This window comes from Tursiops truncatus, chromosome 19 (assembly GCF_011762595.2).
Source record: "Tursiops truncatus isolate mTurTru1 chromosome 19, mTurTru1.mat.Y, whole genome shotgun sequence".
Taxonomy (NCBI): domain Eukaryota; kingdom Metazoa; phylum Chordata; class Mammalia; order Artiodactyla; family Delphinidae; genus Tursiops; species Tursiops truncatus.
The window spans coordinates 5,098,982-5,119,590 of record NC_047052.1 but is presented as its reverse complement, the minus strand read 5'-3'; the positions used below and the strand labels follow the sequence as shown (position 1 = coordinate 5,119,590).

At 48.8% G+C, this 20,609-nt stretch overlaps 1 protein-coding gene across 1 annotated transcript in view; it reads left to right on the top strand.

Annotated features, from left to right (window-relative positions):
- Positions 1-20,609, top strand: part of CDH13 (cadherin 13) — a 1,012,702-nt gene that overhangs the window by 905,739 nt on the left and 86,354 nt on the right. Inside the window, exons 9-10 of the mRNA XM_019940487.3 lie at positions 3,395-3,577; positions 10,839-11,092. Of these exons, the coding sequence (XP_019796046.1) occupies positions 3,395-3,577; positions 10,839-11,092 (437 nt within the window). The remainder of the gene's footprint in view (positions 1-3,394; positions 3,578-10,838; positions 11,093-20,609) is intronic.

Sequence of the window (20,609 nt, the reverse complement as noted above, 5' to 3'; positions counted from 1 at the left end):
TGATGCCAGGCCCCATTTCCTATTTTAAGACCATTCATTCACTCAACAAACACCTACTGTGTCCCTTCTATGCACCCAGCATCGTGCAAGGGGTGGAGAGAAAGCCCTGAACAATACAGACACACCTGGAGCCTCCAGCCTCCTCATCGTGATCTGTTCTTATAGTGTCTTCCTCTCAGCAATGTGACATTCACCTGCCTTGACAAAGTAACTTCTCACCTGTGGACTGGATGTAATGGCATTCGTACCTGACTGATGGTTTCCAGCATCCTCTAGTCTTAGCACTCCCAAACCCACTGAATTGTCTGCCTGGTGTCCCAAGGTACAGGTGTCAGAACAGCCACAGGGACAGATTATGAGCTGAGGTGTGCTGTGATCAGTAGGGACAGAGAATCAGTCCTCTGTCTCTGGATCACAGCATGGGGTGGAGGACCGGCCTAAGCAATGGGACTCGTGAGTGGGCATGAGTAATAGAACTTGTGGAAAGCAGATGTTACTGGAGTCCAGGAGATTTGTATCTGACCTTTGGTTCACTCGAGAACTTTGGACCAACCTCTTCCTTCCTTCTTTCTCTGTGCCTGTTTCTTTATCTGCCACCTGTGGGATTGGATAACACGTGTGTCCCACTCCTGGACGCATGGCAGACAGCAGTAGCTGATCACAGCTCTCCTTCCTGCTGATCCCACATGCACTGCAGGCCCCTCCCTCAGCATGGGACCCAGGCAGCCTTGCAATGCACGAGGGCAGGCTCTCACATCCCTACTTTGGCCCTTCTTGACCTTGAACTCTCATGCTTCTCTGTCCAAACTACATATTAGAATTATCTGGGCAGGTCAACAAAACACTGAAACCCACGCCTTACCCCAGACCAACTGAATTGGAATAGGGTTATTTTTTTTAAAAAACAGTGTTTTTAAAAAGCCCTCCAGGAGATTCTAACAGGGCTGGGATCCACCAGTGTAGATTTCAAGCTCAGGAATTCCATAATTTTTGTGATGAGGGGGGAAAGATAGAAGTTAGGCCTAACTTAAACAAGAATCAGAGGAATCAGGTCAAAATCATTGTCTCGTGGAGCTGTTTCTGTGTGACAGTATCCTCCACTTCCCCTCGCTCCAGCTCCGTTCCATCCAGTGCGCATGTTCCAGGAATTTCCCAGCACCGCTTGTAGGGAAGGGAAACGGCTCACCCAGGTTTGCTGAGTTGTGATAGACAGATTAGTTCCTGTCTCCCCCAAGGCATCAAGATCATGGCTTGTGATTAATGATTTGCAAGTGAATTAATCAGCCACCGCTTTTGAAACGTCATTTCTCAAATTACTTGTCTTTGAACATAAGGGCTTTCTGACATCATCTTACTGTCTCTAGATTCTCTTTCCTACTAACTGAAATTCCAGGATATTTCTTCTTCTTCTTGTCAGCTTATTGGTATTACTTGTGTATAAAATATTTGCAAACAGATTACTATTCACCAGTAGTGTATCAGAGGTAAGCACCAAAACAATACTGTATGCTTCCAGCTCAAAGCAATGTGCTGATGACTCGTGAAATTCTCTATCTAAGCTGATTTTTCATTTATTGATTTATTTTTCACCACACCTACTTGCAACAGATATTTGAGATGTGTCACAATAAAAACACAGGTACAACAAAGCTCCAAACAATTGATTTATATGTTACCTTAGAAAAATGTTTCCTCCCTTTTAAAGTCATGCTAGGTGTGGGCAAGGGGTGGGAGGGATGAAACTGGCTTCCTTCACTAAGGAGGATGCTACAACTGAGCAGAGGCTCTGGAGTCAAACACTGGGGTTCCAATCCCCGTCCCTCCATATATGAGCGATGGCGGTGTGCTTATCTGGTTACCTTGTCCTTTAGGGTGGGTGAGGCTGTAATAGGGGCAGGGCGGGCGCACAGCCGTTACCACGCAACCGTTACCGCAAGACCTTAAGCACAGGAGGGTTAGTTAGCAAGAGACACTTAGTGTGGCAGTTAGAGGTCGCTCGGCCAACGGTCCGCCCGGGGTGGTCCTCCTGGCAAGAGGTAAGAGGTGGATCTCCGTGTGGTAAGAGGTGGATGGGGGCCTTCTCCGTGGGGCCCTCCAGGCCCTCCCCGGCCTCAGGCGGTGGGTGAGCTGGGGGGCCCCAGGACAGGCTGGGGGCTGTGTCCCGCAGAGCTCCAGAGCCCTTGCCATGGCCGCCCACTGGCCGGGCCTGGGCCTTGAGGCCACGGGAACCTCTCTTCCATCCCTTCCTCCGCTACCTAATGGCGGCAACAGTCTCCCTGGGTCCCTGGGACCCGGCCTGCTCTGCCCGAACCTTTGGGTGGCCCAAGGTACCTGAGGGCCGGCTGGGTCGTGGGTGCCTGGCTCCCTCAGTGATGACGGCTGGGCAGGGTCTGGGGACCTGGCCCTGAGGGCACTGCCAGCCGGGCCTGGGCATTGGTGGGAGGACCCAGCCTGGGTGCTGGACGAACGCTCCCGGGCAGGGTAACTGGCCCCCGCGGGGACCCCCTCCTCTCAGCCAGGGCCTGGACCTCAGAGGGCGAAAGTTGAGCCTTGGGACCTTGCCCTTACTTGTCAGAACAGAGAGTAACATTTGTTTCGGTGGAGGTTTACGGGAACACCGTGACCCGACGGTGACCTGACCTCAGGAACGAAGGATCTGACACCAAGAAGTCTGCAGCAGCTAACCGTGACCCTCCCTCACCTTTCCTGTGAAAGGGCTTCGCTGAAAGCTTTCAGGGAGTTCAGGGTTTTAAGGCATGAGGCATACATTCCTTGCCTGGCCCTGCAGTAAACCTTTCTCTGCTCCAAACTCTGACGTTTCGGTATTGTTTGGCCCCACTGTGCGTTGGGCACACAGATTTGCATTCAGTAACAAGGCTACAAAAACAAATGCAAACAAAAATGCATAAAGGCTCAAACTCAATGCAAGTTTGTTTCTCATTCAACAACAGTTCGGGACGGGCTCCCACCCACCTCCATGTGGTGACTCAGGTACCCAAGCTCATTCCCTCTTGTGGCTCCACCTTCCCCTTGGGTCTCCTGGTTGTCTGCATCCAGGTAGATAGAAGGAAAGGGGCCCAGAGAAGAGGCACAGCTGTTCTCTTAACCCTCCGCCCAGGTGAACCCAGGCCAGCCCCGGCAAACATCACTTCTGCCTACATCCTGTAGGAGAGAATTCAGCCTCATGGTCCCACATAAGGCTGAGAGAACCTGAAGCATAGCATCTGTTGGCACACACAGCTTCGTGATCTTCCTCTGTTAGTCTTTATTATTTAATGAGATGGTGTGGGTAATGTGCCCAATACCAGGCATATGGTCAGAGTGCCATCAGTGGTCTTCACTATGATTTTTTTTTTCCCAAAATAGTGACAGTAAAGGTCTGCTTTGTTTGCAGTTTCAAGCCACAGTCGAGGAAGGAGCCGTGGGAGTTATTGTCAACTTGACAGTTGAAGACAAGGACGATCCTACCACAGGCGCGTGGAGGGCCGCCTACACCATCATCAACGGGAACCCTGGGCAGAGCTTCGAGATCCACACCAACCCGCAAACCAACGAGGGGATGCTCTCCGTCGTCAAAGTAAGGGTGCTTCCGACTGCCCCTCCCTCCTCGCCCGAGCACCCAGGGCCCCAGGTCGAGGATAGACCAGCCGCTGTCTCCTCCTCCTGGAATTAAAATGGGAAAAGTCTTCAGCTTAGGGGTGTGCTTGTACTCTCATGGCTATAAAACCAAGTTGTTCTACAGGTTCTGGAAAACCTAAACTTCCTTGTAACCTTAAAAAAAAAAAAACTTAATTTTTAAATGAGATTCTCCATATACTTGATAATGAATTATCAAAGATATGCAAAAATGGGACCTGTGAAGGTTTTCTAAAGACCCATGGTCAGATTGTGCATTATTACAGTTCTTCTTAACCTTTCTTAGTAGAGTCTCAGTTACTGTCAAACACAGCATATAATTACACACACGGGATGCTTCTCCGTGTGAAACCGCCTGTGAGCACTGCTGCCCAGCAAGCTGGCCTCTCTCTGCTACAGGGGGGCCGAGAAGGAAAGTGACAACAATGTAACGGGAGGGCTCAGAAATGTGGGAAGGAGGGGCGTGGCAGCAGAGCATGTGAGGCTGGTGGTCCCCGTGTCCTGGAGGAAGGGATCTGGGAGGTTCTGGGAGAGCTGCTGCCAGACCAGAACGTCCATCGGAACACAGCTTCTTTTCTGGTGGGTGCAGCAATTTGCCTGGAAAGCAGGGAGCAGTCATGTTTATAGTAATCGTATTAGTGGACCGAGCAGGAACGTTGTTACCTACTTCCTGTGTGCCGTTGGCCAAGACGCTTAATTGTTTTCTGGGCCTCGGTTTCCTCATCTGTAAAATGAGGATGATGGTACAACCCACCGCTCCAGGTTGTTGTGAGGAGTTCACAAGCTAATATGTGATTGGCACATGGTGCCTGTGTTTGTTTCCTGGGGCTGCTGTAACAAATGACCACAGACGTGGGAGCTTCAAACAACGCACATTTAGTCTTTTACAGTTCTGGAGGCCGGAAGTCCAAAATCAGTTTCACAGGGCTACAGTCGGTGGGGCTGGTTCCTTCTGGAGGCTCCAGGGGAGAATTGACTTCCTCGTCTTTTCCAGCTTCTGGAGGTCGCCTGCATGCATTCCTTGGCTCATGGCCCCTTCCTGTATCTTCAAAGCAGCAACCCAGCATCTTATCTCTCTCTGACTTTGACCCTCTGCTTCCATTGTCACACCTACTTTGACTTCCTGCCTCCCTCCTTTTTTTTTGTGCAGTGTTCTTTAATTTTATTTATTTATTTGTTTATTTATTTATGACTGCATTGGGTATTCGTTGCTGCGCGTGGGCTTTCTCTAGTTGCGGCGAGTGGGGGCAACTCTTCATTGCGGTGTGCAGGCTTCTCATTGCAGTGGCTTCTCGTTGCAGAGCATGGGCTCTAGGCACGTAGGCTTCAGTAGTTGTGGCACATGGGCTCAGTAGTTGTGGCTCGCAGGCTCTAGGCATGCGGGCTCAGTAGTTGTGGCGCACGGGCTTAGTTGCTTCGCGGCATGTGGGATCTTCCCAGACCAGGGCTCGAACCCATGTCCCCTGCGCTGGCAGGCGGATTCTTAACTACTGTGCCACCAGGGAAGCCCACCTGCCTCCCTCTTTTAAGGACCTTTGTGGTTCCATTGGGCCCACCTGGATAATCCAGAATCTTCTACCCAGCTCAGGGTCCTTAGCTTAATCACATCTGCAAAGTCCCTTTTGCCATGTAAGGTAACGCACGTTCCCGGGATTCGAACATGGACATATTGGGGGGTGGGGTTAGTATTCAGCCTAGCTGCAGGGCCATATAAACGTTCACACCAACAAAGTTCCACAACGTCCCTGGGGGCAGAACCCGGAGCCACTGAGAATGGCAGATCTCAGAGAAGTTTCCGGCTTTCTCCAGAGGATGAGGGGTCTAGGTTTCTCCCTGTCCTTTTCAGAACCTCGTCTGAACTGAGCCCCAAACGTCTCCCTGAAAAGAGCAGCCTCTGGGTCTTCCCAATTCTTCTTCCCTTGCCAGGACTCCCAGGAGATCCTGGCACTGCCCTCCTACATTCAGTGCTATAGTTTCAAAGCTGTGAAAGTCGTAAAAAAAAATAAAACATAGCCACTGGCTGTTCTCTGAGGCTAGCCCTGTATCTATAGAAGGCATCAGGCAATTTTCCAAACCTGCAGCTGGAAGACAAAGCTTGGGTCAATATACATCCCCACCATAAACCCTGCAGGAGCACCGTTCTCCCGGCCTGTGTTTCTACAGCTTGAGGAAAATAAAATACAAGCAAAGCTAGACTGGAAAAGAGTGTCCTCCTCTCCCCACACTCCCGCTTTGGCCCACAATGCTGTGAGTCTTAAACGTTAGCATTTAGAAGAGTCACCTGGAATGCTAGCTGAAATGCAAGTTCCTGGGCCTGCCCCACACCTGCAGGGTCAGAACAGGAGGGAGAGTTGCCCCAGGAGAGCACAGCCTGTGGACAAGCACTGCCGTAGGACAAGGAATTTCCACCTGCAATTCCTGGGGAGGAGGTGCCCACAGAGCCTGGGGCCCTCCCTGGGCCTCCATTTTACTAGCAAGTGGACTCCCTTTGCTTCAGAATTGGGATGGAGGCCTCCCCTCTTTGGCTGCCTGCCGCATGAATTTGTATAAAGGGCCTTGAGCTTTCTCTGCTTCTCAGTGCGCCTGAGTTCAAGCCCCAGGATAGCCTTCTGGAGGCTGGCCTGACCATGCTCCCTGGGCTCTCCACCTTGCTAGCAACCCAGTGCAGTAGCTAGGAATGCTTTCAGTTGTACGTAACCAAATGCCAGGCTGATAGTGGCTTAAATAGTCAGGAGAATTTCATGGTCTTCATAACTAGATGAAGGTAGGCCAATCCAGGATTGGCTGGCAGCTCAAGGTGTCCGAGAGCCAGCAGGTGGCACCACAGATGTTTCTGATGTTTTCCTCATGGACATAAAATGGCTTTCAAAGGCCCGGGCATCACGTCTTCCTTCCTGCAGGAAGCAAGGAGGCCGCCAGGCACATGAGCGAGAGTATATGTGCGCTCATGGGCCCCTCTCTTCTCATTAGGGGAAAAAATGTGTTTTCCGTGGGTCCTCCAGACAATTTCCAATGATGTGTCACTGACCGGATAACACGTGCCCACCCTCAGCTGCAAGGAAGGCTGGAAAGTCTGAATCTTTCCTCTGGGGCCTCTGCAATGAGAGGTGGGTGGACATGGCCATGCTGCAGCCCAACCACAAGCAGCTCTGCCCTACCCAGTTAGCAGTCGGCATACGGGAGAACTAGAGGAGGTCTCAGGACTGTGTGGTTTCTGGGGGAGTCCTTCCTCCCTACAGGACCGAATCCTAACAATTCTGCCAAATGAGTAGCCGTGTCCTCTTTAAAACCTTCTAGTCAGGAACACCCTTAGTTGCCGTGTAAACCTATTCCAAACTGTCAAAGAGTTACTCTTTCAGCTGAATATAATCCACCCTGCATTTTACGTCTGTTCTCTCTTTTGTCCTCAGAGGAGAAGGAAGCATTGAGAAAGCAGGCATCCTTGATCCCCAAACCTGTCACAGGCTTACAACTTACTGTCGGGTCACTTCCAAAGCCTCTCTCCTCTGGACAACAAACCCCAGATTCTTTACCGTTCCCATGAGAGCCAGCTTTTCCAGCCTTGAAATCCTCCAGAACAGTGGTCCACACCCTCTTTTGACACTTGATGAAATATTAGTCAAATTGCATCTCTGTAACTTTATTGGAAGTGTTTTCAATTTCCTCCCGTCCCTGACACAGAGACCCGACACCAAACAAATCACGTTAATCAGGTCATATGCCCGAGACAATGGAGGGCTTCTTAATGCAGCATGACCCAGGGCAGGCCTCAGAAGGGGTGGGAGCAGAGACCCATGTTCCATCAGCTCCTGGTAGACTGGCCCTGGGCATCGCCCCACTGGTGTCATTACACCCAGCTTTGTGCAAACGGAATTAAGCACTGCAGAGGTCCTCCTCTCCGGAAAAGGCTGGACTCTCTCTCTCTCTCCTTCCCTCTCTCTGTGCCACTACTCACATCTGCATTCCTCAGAAGCCAGCATTCTGCTGAGGCATGTCAGCCTCGAACATACCTGAAGAGGCAAGGCAGGAGGGCAGTGGCTCTTCCAGCTGTTTCTACCCCATATTCCTCTTCCTCACTGTCTTAACAGCCTCTTGTTATTGTATCCAACTCCAGGCCAGCATGCATCATCTCCTCTGATCTTACTACAATCCTTGGTACTGGGACTTTACTAATGAGAAAGCTGATGTGCCTGTGGTCCAGTAAGTTATTCATTAAAGTTCTTATGGCCAGGACTTGATCCCCTCCCCTCTGGCTCTGGGAGCAAATAGCGCTTTCTACTACTAAGCTGCATTGCTTCCTGGTATGAATGAAGTGTCCCAAGGCAGGACAGAGGGCTGAGTCCCCATCAGCATTACTTGTGGAAATACCACCCTGTACCAAAAGCAGTTTATTGTTATCAGCTCAGACTCTCTCATCAGACTCCCTGTGTCGCATCTCGGCTCTGTGCCACTTGTTAGCTGTGTGACTTTGACCAAGTTACTTAACCTCTCGGAACCTGTTTCCTCATCTGTAAAAAGGGTCTAAAATCACCTACTATTATGAGGGTAAGGTGAGGATTAGGTGAGATGATGCACACGGGGCCCTCCTAGCACACAGTCGGTGCACAATGAGAGATGGATTATGTCATGAAAAGTAATGAGAGGTTGTGATGCAGATCAAATATTGTATGTATATTTATACATAATATGTAAATATATTATAAGACATGTGTGTGAATGGGGGGAGCTGTGGGTACCCCACTCATGGGTTAAATTGTGCCTCCCCCCAAAAAGACATTGAAGTCATAACCCCCAGAACCTGTGAATGTGGGCTTATTTGGAAATAGGACCAGTGCAGGTGTAGTGAGTTAAGATGAGGGCATAATAGAGTAGGATGGGCCCCCAATCCAAGATGACTGGTGTCCTTATGAGGAGGCAGCCGTGTGAAGACAGAGACACACAGGAAGAAGGCCAGGTGATGATGGAGACAGGGGTCGGACTCACACGCTACCAGCCAGGGAACGCCCGAAGCTGGGACAGGCAGGGAGGGCTCCCCTAGAGCTTTCAGAGGGAACGTGGCCCTGCCAACATCTTGATTTTGGACTTCTAGTCTCCAGGACTGTGGGACAGTTCATTTCTTTGTATTAAGCCACCTAGTGCTTTGTCACCACGGCCTTAGGAGACAAATGTTAAGATTCCCGTTGCTGTCGGGGCCCTGACCCTCCTCCGCTGCCCCGGCCGTGCCACGCTGTCCTGCTGCTGCTCACCCTGCTGGCCTCGCATCTGCTGCCTGTTAAGAGCCTGCAGAGCTAGGAAGCTCAGTAAAACCCCACCCTGCCGGCATTTGCATCATGGTAGAAAATCCAGTTGGGCTAGATTCAGGATTTCATAGTCGCAGCATGCTGTCCTTAACTTTACTTCCAGGAAGATGGTGTGTTCCTGGGAGCTGGTATAAAAGAAACCCTCGGGCCTCGGGTTGCCTGGCTGGGTCTGCCCATGCTGGGGTGCGGTCGAGAAGGTTCTCAGGAGAGGTGGACGCTCTGTGTGTCCATCCTGCTCAGGATGCTGCCCGGCAGACTGTCACTAGCCAGCAAGCCCAAGGCTCCAGTCCCTTCAGTGTCCTCATTAGGATGAATAACTTCGCTTTCCAAGCATGGCAGCTCCCTGGCCCATGTTTGGAATTTATTCCACTGGGGTTGCAGATTTGGGGCTTGACTTGGGAAGGACAGAGATCTATGTTAGAAAGGAGGATGAAGTGGTACATTATTCTTGTGTTCCAGGGATGGAACCACAATATAACTGGGCAGCTCCTAGGTACCAACAGCCTGGTATCTGTCAGCTCTTAAAATCTTAATACTGACCCTGTTGGGAGTTGCTCTAGGTGAGGGCGGGAGGGGCGGTCCTATTACAGCCAGGAAGCACTTCCGCGGTCAGTACTTCCAGTGTGTGTGTGTGTGTGTGTGTGCCTCTGCATATATATATGCATGTGTGTTTGTGCGGGTGCACTTTCACAGGTGTGGAGTGCGGGGCGTGCGTGTTAGCTGTAATTATCATGAGAGAGAATGTAATTTTGCCTAAAGCTCTCCCAACTAAACCTGCCCGATTCCAGATTCTACCCCCTGCACCCGGCTCTTTCCCCAGCTTCGCCATTCTCACCTCTGATGCCACATTCCCGGATCCCTTATGACGTGTGCTGCCGTTTCCTTCCTTCTGGTTGAGTGTGAATCACCTCCCTGTACTCACTTTAGTCTCGTCCTCCCAGCAAGAATATCCGTTATGTCATGGGTCTGATGAGTTAGCTACTTGTTTTCCCAGGAAACATTAGGAAAATAGCTTGAAATAAGCAGTGTGTCCTTATCTCACCTAAATGTCTCCTCACACACACCCCCATCGACAGGAAGTGTCACCATCACTGCATCTCATGGTTTAGAAAGAAAGGGACCGAGTGAATGTCGTCCATGACCTTCTGTAAGGGACAGGGCACCATATTAATAATGTCTACAATGGGCTTTCCTTAATATCCTCTGATTTAGTCTACACAGCAGCAAGGGAGGCGGTTACCATCAGCCCCTTTACAGAATCACCTGGAAAGGGCCTCAGCAGGGTTGCTCATTGGTGGGACAGTCTGCCATATGTGGGACTGTCCCAGGCATGGCCATGTATCTGGCATCACTGTCCCCTGCCCAGAAAATGGCCACAGAGCTGCCGAGTCATGGGGACAAATAAAAATCCCCCCCCCCATGTTTTCCAGTGCCCTCAGGTGGGGAAGGGCCATGCAGCTTAACCCCTTGTGTGTCAGCCTCCCGAATCCTCTTCTCTACATGACACCCTACTGGAAGAATGTGCACCCCCTGGAGCCCCCATGAGTGCCGGAGTTGTGAGGTCACAGGCTACCGGTGGGAAGGCTTTTAATGTCAGCGCTGCCAGGGAGTCACCTAAAGAGATCTCACAACAAAGGATCCAGGTGTCTGAGACTCATGTAATTGTTGTAAGTTATTTCTCAATCTGAAAAAAGGAACAACTTCCATACCTAATTTTGTATCTGTATGTTTCATACTCTTTTTCTTAAAGAGTACCCCAAATTGCATCAAGCTTCTTAGCCCACAGGACCTGGATCCACCCCTGAGTGTCCACACAGCTCGGGGACTGTCAGAGGCCTTTGTGCAAAAGCACCTGCCCTTTGTGGCAGACCCGCGTGCTGAGCCCTTCTCTCTGCCTTTCAGCCTCTGGACTATGAGATTTCTGCCTTTCACACCCTGCTGATCAAAGTGGAAAACGAGGACCCGCTGGTGCCCGACGTCTCCTACGGCCCCAGCTCCACAGCAACCGTCCACATCACCGTCCTGGATGTCAATGAGGGTCCGGTTTTCCACCCAGACCCCATGATGGTGACCAAGCAAGAGCACATCTCCGTGGGCAGCGTGCTGTTGACGGTGAATGCCACAGACCCTGATTCCCTGCAGCATCAGACCATCAGGTGAGTGGGCGGCTGGGTAACCTGAGACGGGAGGGAGGCGGGCAGCAATGGCTTTTCTTTTCTGGTTGCAGGGTCTGTGTTGTCAGGAACAAACTACCATTAAATTAAACTTGTTAATGATCTGGGTGAGCAGGAAGTTTGTGTCATAATGAAGAGCTGGCGGCTGGTGGCACCAGGGGACCAGGCTTACTAGGTGCGGATGTTGCCCCTGCACCTGATTCCTGGCAATAGACTAGCCCAGGAGGAGAGTAGCTCCAGGGCTGTGTTCTCAAATGTCCAGAGGGGTCTGCTGGTGCCAAGCACAGTGTGGAAGGGACAGAGAAAGGAGCCGCCACATATGGCCCCTTGCATCTCAGACACCTACTTTATCAGCTGCCACAACGTGATGAGAAACGCTAACTCCATGTACAGTTAAGGGTATTAGGAGTTCAGAGAGGTTCAGTAACTTGCTCAAGACTGCCCAGCTTACACTGCCCAGTAGTGGAAGAGATTAGGATGCAATCATTGCAGTACAGTCTGCAAAGTCCATGCTCTCTGCTAAGTGCTCTGGACTCTGAACTGTCAGAAGGGAAAGGAGTAGACATTGCCTGGTACTTAGAAATGGACCATCAGGGTTGGGTTTTCCGCTGATGATTGGCAGGCCAAAAAGAAGTTCAAATTTTCAGTGTTCATTTCTTAAGCTCTGTCCAGTACTTCAGAAGAAGGGGTTTTCATAATGAGATTTAATTAAATGGTCATTATCTACAGTGCATCTCATGCTAGTGGAGATGAGATGCCCTCGCTGGTGCGACGTTTCACAGTAAACACGTTGACACGCAGGTCCAAATGCGCGCTTGTCTCCGCTAAAGAAAGTAATTAATCTTCCTCTTCCAAAATCTAATCTCTTCATACGAGGTACCGATAACCAAGTATTAGACGCACCTCAAATGAACATGTCTTATTTTCCTGATTTGAAGCACCTGAAAATGCGCCGCTATCTCCGCGTCAGCCACAGGACCGTGGAGCAAGGTAGCAGAAGTTATTTTCCAACCCAAAAGGGGGATTTATTTTTACAACAAAACTTTCTGAAATGCCAGACAAACTAGATAAAAGTACAAAATAATACCAAATCCTGTACTAATGTAAATCTGAAGTAGCCATTCTTTTTTTTCCTTTTCTCCCTTTTTTCCCCTTTTCCTGCTCAGTATCTGGCAAAGGAAACATACAATTTAAACATCAAAGAGAAAGCTTTCCTTAAGTACTTAGATCTGGAAACCTGTAGGTTAACAGACTGTAAGGTAGTTGTACAAATTTAGGATGTCTTTAGGGGAGCTTAAGTGTTGATTTGCACTTCTACAAAGAGGTGACTCCAGGGTGGATAGGAAATGGATTTAAATGGGGTTGATGTTGCTAAGCCTGAGGCTGTGCCTTTGTTGGGTAACTTGGGATGCTGCCAGACATGACAGTGTTAATGTGATGGGGAGAGGCTGAGGCAGGTGTCGGGATCTGGGAATAGAGGTACTACTTAGGTGGGACAGAGAGTGGAAGAGTTGGGTCTCTCAGAGTTCTTTGTTTAAGACCAGCTCTGGATGACTTAGGCAAAAGGGAGAATTTGCTGGGAGATTCTACACACAGTTTATAGAATTTTTCCCAACTGGTAACCACTAGTTTTTTCTCTATACCTGTGAGTCTGTTTCTGTTTCTTATATACACCTCTTGTTAGACCTGCGCGGTCTCCTAGGAGTTTCGACTCGCCCAGGAAACAACAAGAGTCGGAAGTCGATGCAAAACGCAAGAGGTTTATTGAAGGCCGGTGCACCGGGGTTCCTTGGTCCTCACGCAGGAGGTCGAAGAAGGAACCCTTTTGGGCGCGAATATGTCAGTTTTATAGTTTCCCACTTCCCCGTATGTAAATTATAGATTTGGTTGTGTTCTCCTGCTGATTGGTCCCGGCTTAGGCTCGGACCAGAGAGGGAACTTGTCCCCAGCTGCCTGATTGGTCTTTGACAGACACCTTTTTTACATTTTGTTATCTCCCTCCTTCTCCCCAGCTGCCTGATTGGTCTTTGGCAGACACCTTTTTTACATTTTGTTATCTCCCTCCTTCTCGGAAGGGGGCCGGACATCCTGGAAATTCACCCATTGTCTAAGAAGCCCCTATTGTCTGGAGAGTTCTTAATCATTAGCTGGAACAATGTCCCTCGAGTCCCACACTCTTTGTTTTCTTTTTTTTAGATTCCACATGTAAGTGATAACATAAAGTATTTGTCTTCTCTAATTTCACTAAGCATAATGTTCTCTAGGTCCGTCCACGTTGTTGTAAAGGGTAGATTTTCATTCTTTTTAATGGCTGAGTAATATTCCATCGTGTGTGTGTGTGTGTGTGTGTGTGTGTGTGTGTGTGTGTGTGTGTGTGTATATAAAAACATCTTCTTTATTTGTTCATCTGTGGATGGGCACTTAATTTGCTTCCGTATCTTGGCTATTGTAAATAGTGCTGCTATGAACATTGGGGTGCATGTATCTTTTCAAATTAGTGTGTTCTTTTTTTTTGGATGTATGCCCAGGAGTGGAATTGCTGGATCGTATAATGGTTCTATTTTTATTTTTTTGAGGAACTCCACACTGTTCTCCATAGTGGCTGTACCAATTTATATTCCCACTCACAGTGTACAAAGGTTCCCTTTTTTCCACACCCTCTTAAGAATGTATTACTTGTGGTCTTTCTGATGATGGCCATCCTGACAGGTGTGAGATAGCATCTCATTGTGGTTTTGATTTGCATTTCTGATGATTAGTGATGTTGAGTAGTTTATAGAATTGAAGAATATGTTTAGAACTGGGCCAAGATAGCACAGGAATTTGGGCATTGTTGAGTCTCTAGGTAATGGGCCCTGATGGGCTGGCACTGCAGGACCTCACAGGGAGAGTGACCCACCTCCAGCCACTGTCCACTCTTGTGTCACTCAGCTCACGGTTCACATGCCCAGCGGCGAGTCCACTTTACCTGAGCTGGAGCCATGCACCCCCGACTCAGGGCATCTTGACAGGCAAGAGAGATGATGTTCCCAGATGTGGCTGCCCCTCTTCACCCCCACGGCAGGCAGCTAATTGAGAAGGAGGCAGGAAATCCCATCTGGCAAGTGGAGTGTGGTGCTTGGAACATGGCAAGCGGCCACGGATAGCAGCCCCGGCAAACTGAGTCGGGAGACAGGAGCCTGGAGAGGGAGCGCGTGACTGGCAAGAGCCAAGAAGACATTGAGGGGCCCCAAGCCAGGATCTGCGCCCTGGAGAACAAAGACCGGCTGCTGGAACCGGGTGACGGTGCTCCTCCATTCTATCTCGGGTGCAGCATCAGTGGCGCCCACTGTGAGAAAAGGAGATCAGAGAAAGCAATTTGTAAATTACGAGATGTGAGACTTGGTGGTAAAAAGCAGGATCATAGGGCTTCCCTGGTGGCACAGTGGTTGAGAGTCCGCCTGCCGATGCAGGGGACATGGGTTCGTGCCCGGGTCCGGGAAGATCCCACATGCCGCGGAGCGGCTGGGCCCGTAAGCTATGGCCGCTGAGCCTGTGTGTCTGGAGCCTGTGCTCCGCAACGGGAGAGGCCACAACAGTGAGAGGCCCGCATACCGCAAAAAAAAAAAAAAAAAAAGCAGGAGCATAGAAAGCTCTGAAGAGCTTCCTGTTTCTACAGTTGCTCATTACAGCTGTGACCCTCAGTCACGAGTGGCCAGGACCCATCTCAGACTTTTGCCAAAAATGCATGTACTGGCTCACAAAACTGAAAATGAGGACGAGGACGTCCAGCATGAGAATTCAGGTGCTCAGAATATGTTCTTTCCCCACCTCTTGACTCTGCACTTGCCTGGGTTGGCTTCGTCCTCAGCCATATCTGTATGGCTGTAGAGAGTCAAGGCCTCCAGCAATGCCAGTCCTACTGTTAGACCTGCGCGGTCTCCTAGGAGTTTCGACTCGCCCAGGAAACAACAAGAGTCGGAAGTCGATGCAAAACGCAAGAGGTTTATTGAAGGCCGGTGCACCGGGGTTCCTTGGTCCTCACGCAGGAGGTCGAAGAAGGAACCCTTTTGGGCGCGAATATGTCAGTTTTATAGTTTCCCACTTCCCCGTATGTAAATTATAGATTTGGTTGTGTTCTCCTGCTGATTGGTCCCGGCTTAGGCTCGGACCAGAGAGGGAACTTGTCCCCAGCTGCCTGATTGGTCTTTGACAGACACCTTTTTTACATTTTGTTATCTCCCTCCTTCTCCCCAGCTGCCTGATTGGTCTTTGGCAGACACCTTTTTTACATTTTGTTATCTCCCTCCTTCTCGGAAGGGGGCCGGACATCCTGGAAATTCACCCATTGTCTAAGAAGCCCCTATTGTCTGGAGAGTTCTTAATCATTAGCTGGAACAATGTCCCTCGAGTCCCACACTACCAGCAGAAAGAGATCCTTCCTGACCAGTAGTATCAATACTTGCCCAAGGGCCAGGTTTGCGTCTCACTGAGCCAACTTGCACACACACCTGTCTCTGACCCAGAATGGCAGGAGGATGGGTTGTCCCCGGGGCTAGTCCTGGTGCGTGGGCCCACCGTGGACCCAGCATCCAACCATAATGAACTGGGCTGGTGGTTTCCCATAAGAATGCAGAAGGCTCTTCCCAGAAGGTGGGAATGGATGCTGAGTCATCAGGGACCACGGAGAGCCACTGTTGGCCAATTTCAATGTCACGAGTCCCCTCAGAAAATACAGCTGAGGTGTTTCTGTGGCCGTTTGCCTAAGAGCTGTAACATTTACAAATGGGTCTGGCTGAGCAGTGTCTGGACAAATCACTTTTCCAGCATTGAAGCAAAATAAATGCGTGTGTATGTATGTATGTGCATGTGCACGTATGTGTGTGTGATGCACATTTCTCTCTCTGGCCTGACTCCTCAGACACATTCCTTCCTGCTGGGATCCAGAGTTGCCCAGAAGTGGCCCTCTCTCAGCCTGGCACTGACTGGATCTCCCTCTGCCCCTTCCCTCTCCCCTCCCCTCCGCCCTTCCTCTCCTGGTGCTGGTTCTGAGCCCATCAAAGGCAGGGATAACATCCCTGACACATTGAGCTGTTGTCCCAGGAGCTCTTCAGGGAGAAAAGGCTCATTAATTAGCTGCAGCCTTTGATCCTGTACACGAGAAGCACTGTCCCCGATGGGCTGTGTGTGCAGAGGCTGTGCAGGGCTGAGGGGAGGGGCCAGGCTGGGACCTGGTTTTCTAATAAACCGCACTTGGCTCCCCGGAACTCTCAGAAAGACACGATGACCTTGTGAGTGGTGGTGGTGGTGTTGTCTTAATGATTCTTTGGGGAGCAGGCATTGGAAAAGGGAGGAACTGAGAACTCCTATTTTTATCTCAAGGAGAGCTCTGAGTTCAGCTGACAAAGGCACATGCAAAAAGATGCTGCCAGCGCCATCTGCCCCTGTCTTGACTCCCGGCAATAGCACGGCGCTGGGCTCTGCAGTTGTGCAGGTTATGCAGGTGTCCCTGTCTGCGTGTGTGACTCTTTGTGTCCAGATTGTCATTCTCCCTTTGTCCCTCTCTGTGCCGATTACTCTTGGTCTATCCTTTGCTCTGTACATTTCTTCCTTATCTCCCTCTCTGTCTCCCTCTGCCCTTCCTCCCTCCCCACTGTCTCTATCTGCATCTTCCCCCTCCCTCTAGGTCCATCTTTCTCTCATGTCTCATGGCCATCTCTTCTCTGTCTGATTCTCTGCACCTTCCTTCCTCCCATTCCTCTCTCTCCTCTCTTCTCTTTCCTCCTCCTTTTTCCCCTTTTCCTCCATCTGCTTCTTCCCCCCCCCCACCCGCCTCCTTTCTCTCCGTCTCTGTCTCTCCCCGTCCCCGCATTTCTATCTCTATCAGTATCTCACTCCAAGACACTCTGTGCCTCAGCTCCAATAACCCCATCTCCTCTCAGATGACTGGCCAGGCCCTCAAGGCATCTTAGCACTGCAGGAGATGCTCCACCCCAACCAGCCTGATTCAGGTCCTGCCCCCAAGTTGACAGGCATTTTGACCTCCTCCCTGAGGACAGGCTCCTTCCCTTGTCAAAACAGGAAACTCCTCCCCACTCCCAGCCCCCATAAAGCTTAGGACCTTAATTCTAACTCATTCCTGGTCCTGTCTTCTGTGATGGAAAGCCCATCTCAGGCACAGTGATTCTGCTGCTGCCACTGTCATACCCTCTTTTATCTCACCAGGGAATGTTAAAATCAGTGAAAGGCGTCTTGATCTCTGAGAAGCCTGTAACTCTAAAGACAGGAGGTGTCCAGGCATCAGAGTGAATATTCTCACTAAAAAGCCTGCGTTATTAAAACCTGTTTAAAAGCCCATAGCATTGTGCTTAGCCAAATCAAAATGGACAGCAGTCGGCTAGTGACAGATGAAATTCTTCTTTGTAATGACTTGTATCTTCTTATCCTTATTATAAAGTTAAGATAGCTCATGGAGGAAACTTTTGAAAAAGCAGTTGAGAATAAAGAAGATAATTTTAAAAATCTGTAATCGTCCCACCTAAGGAAATCCCCTTTTAACAGCTTAGGTATATCTCCAGTCACATGTGTGAGTATTTCCCTTTTTTATTTTCAAAATTGGCTCACATCACCCATTTTGTTTTGGAACCTGTCATTTTTACTTCCCAATATATGGCGAACAGCTTTCCATATCAAGAAATAGCCACTATTTTTCCTCACTGAATAGTATGCATTCTACAATGCTGTTACATGAATATACTTATTTATTTATTCATTCCCTTGTTGGCTATTTAGACTGTTTCCAATTATGTGAAATTACTTTTTAAAAGGTCAGTGGACATGCTTGTAGCTAAATTGTTTAATACATCATTAATTTTCTGAAGAATTTTCTGAAAATATTTTGCAAATGTGTTGATGTTATTAATGCTTTTTGTCATATAAAGATTTCTTTGTGTCTTTACCTAGGCAATCACATTTCTGTTTTCCCTTATTATTTGAATTGATGGTTAGAAAGTTTCTGTGCTCCGAGGTCATGTGAACGTTGACGTGTTGTAAAACAGCTGGTTCCCACCCCCTGTCCTCTCAACCTGCAGTGACAACGAGACAGGCTTCAGCTTTCAGGGTGGAGCCTTCCTCCGTGTACACGAGACAGGAATCTGGCATTTCTCGATGACATTTCAGTGTCTCCAGTGAGGAGTGGACTCGTGCACCTGAAGTTGTTGGCTAAATATTGTCAGAAAGAGCAGCTCACTGATAATTACGCTAAAATGGAAATGACTGTATTTGCCCAACATTCTCTAACAGTGAAATGAGAAGCAGGGACTCACTGTCGCATCAGATCTGTTGCTTTGGTTCCTCTGGGGATGCAGCCGGCAGCTCAATCATTTTGAATGGTCTGAGAGAACTTATTTCATTCTCTGACCAATCCGGGGATTTCTATTAAGGCAACCAAGTAGCAATTCCTGTTCCAGACATTTTTCAGACAGAACTCATCTTATCCAGGGTCTCTAGTAAACAACTCTGCTGCAGAGACTTCTGCCCACACAGTGAATACATAAGATACGTGTTGAGGAAAAATATTGTCCCCACCCATGTGAAATTACCCATTACTCCTCAGCATTTTTTTGGGAAAGGATCATTCATCCAGGGAACCCCACAAGTGTGCACCTGGCAGCACTGTATCTGTGAGGATTAAGTTTGGCTCAGTATAAAAGGAAAATTCAAAATGACGGTGGCTCAGATAAGATAAAAGTGGGTTTTTCCCCCCTCATATAAAATAAGTGTAGGGCGGCTGTGGCAGTCCAGGGCTAGGATGGAAGCTCCGCAAAGCTGTCAGGGGCCCAGGCCCCTTCCTGCTCGCCGTTCAGTCACCTCGAGACTGGCACCCTCTTCCTCATGGACACTTATTATGGTTGCTAATGCTTCTGCCTTCACATCTGCATTCCAGACAGTAGTTTGGGAGAGAGGGAAAGAAGAAGGGAGTCTCTTCTATTTTAAGGAGTCTTACTGAAAGTCGATCACATTTCTATTTACATCTGATTGGCCCAAATTAGTCACATGGCCAAAACCTAGCTGTAAGAAATACTAGGAAGTATGGTCATTTAGCTGGATAGCAACCAACTTTTAAAACTGGGATTCTTTACTAAGGAAGAAAGGAAGAGTGGGTATTGTGAGGCAACTAGAAGTTTCTGCCATGAACACCTTTGGGGATTGAACCTTTCTGTGTCATTAAAAACTACAGGGTAAATTTTAAAAGATGAATACGTGCCATGAAATTAGATTTTTACACAATCAAAATAATAGATAATTGTGTTGCCAAAGGCAGCTGCTTGAAAAAAGCACAAGCATTATAGTTTTCCATTCATTCCTTTACTGAATTCATTTACTGGTATTTATTTAGAGGCTACTACGGGCCTAACACTGCTGGGTGCTGTCTTTTCACTTGTGAGAATAATCCCTGCCTACAGCCTCCGGGGAGCTTATAGTCATAAGAGCAAGAGCTTTGTTGCAAATGATGATGCCCCAGGAAAGAAAGAAGAGGGAGGGAGAGAGGAAAAGGAAGGAAGGAGAGAAAGAAATTGTTCCTTGGGAAGTAACAACCAGTGGTCTCCAGCTGTGGAGAAAAAGCCAAGCAACAGAAATTACTTATTTCCAAGCATCATTATGGTCTCGATTATCAACAAATTCCTGAATTCCCCAGAAGTGCCACTATCCCCATGCCTTTGAGCTGGTGTCTGCCTCCTGGGAATTGGGCATCAGACTAAACTAGGCCAAGATTGCCACAATACCCCTGGACACATGTATTTTGCTGGTACTATGACTAAGATGCCTAACATTTTTATATAAAAGCTTACCAAAAGCACTGTCACCAAAGTCTTATTTAACTCTCACAACCATGAGTCTGCCTCTTTGCTGATGAGGAAAACGTAACCTCTCTGAACCTCGGTTTATGGAAAGAAAACAGGCAAATGAGGTGAACTCCTGGGGCTTTCCTCGCCACCGCCTCGCCCACAGCTGCATGTCCTTCTGATGTTAGTTTAGGCATCGCCTCTGCAGGTGGGCTACCCTGACCTTCAGACTGCACTCCAAAGGGCTTTCTGAACGTCTAGTGTAATGCTCGTCGTGCTTTACTGTGATTCCTGACCTAATGGTCCATCTTCCACTGAACCTCGGGCTCTCTGAGGGGAACGATCATGTTTATATCCATCCCTGGTAAAACACAAGGGCCTCATCAGTACCATTTAATTAATGAAGCACCAAGGCCCAGCACCAAGACCTTCAAACTTTCCAGGAGCCTACAAAAATGTCAAGGACGTGAACACATAATCTATCATCTCCAAAGATGGAAAAGAAAACAGCAACATTGAAGTTAATAAGATCGAGTGTCCACAGCACCATGACTTTAGCAGGTTGAATTTTTTTTTCACATCTTTATTGGAGTATAATTGCTTTACAGTGTTGTGTTAGTTTCTGCTGTACAACAAAGTGAATCAGCTATATGTACACATATATCCCCATATCC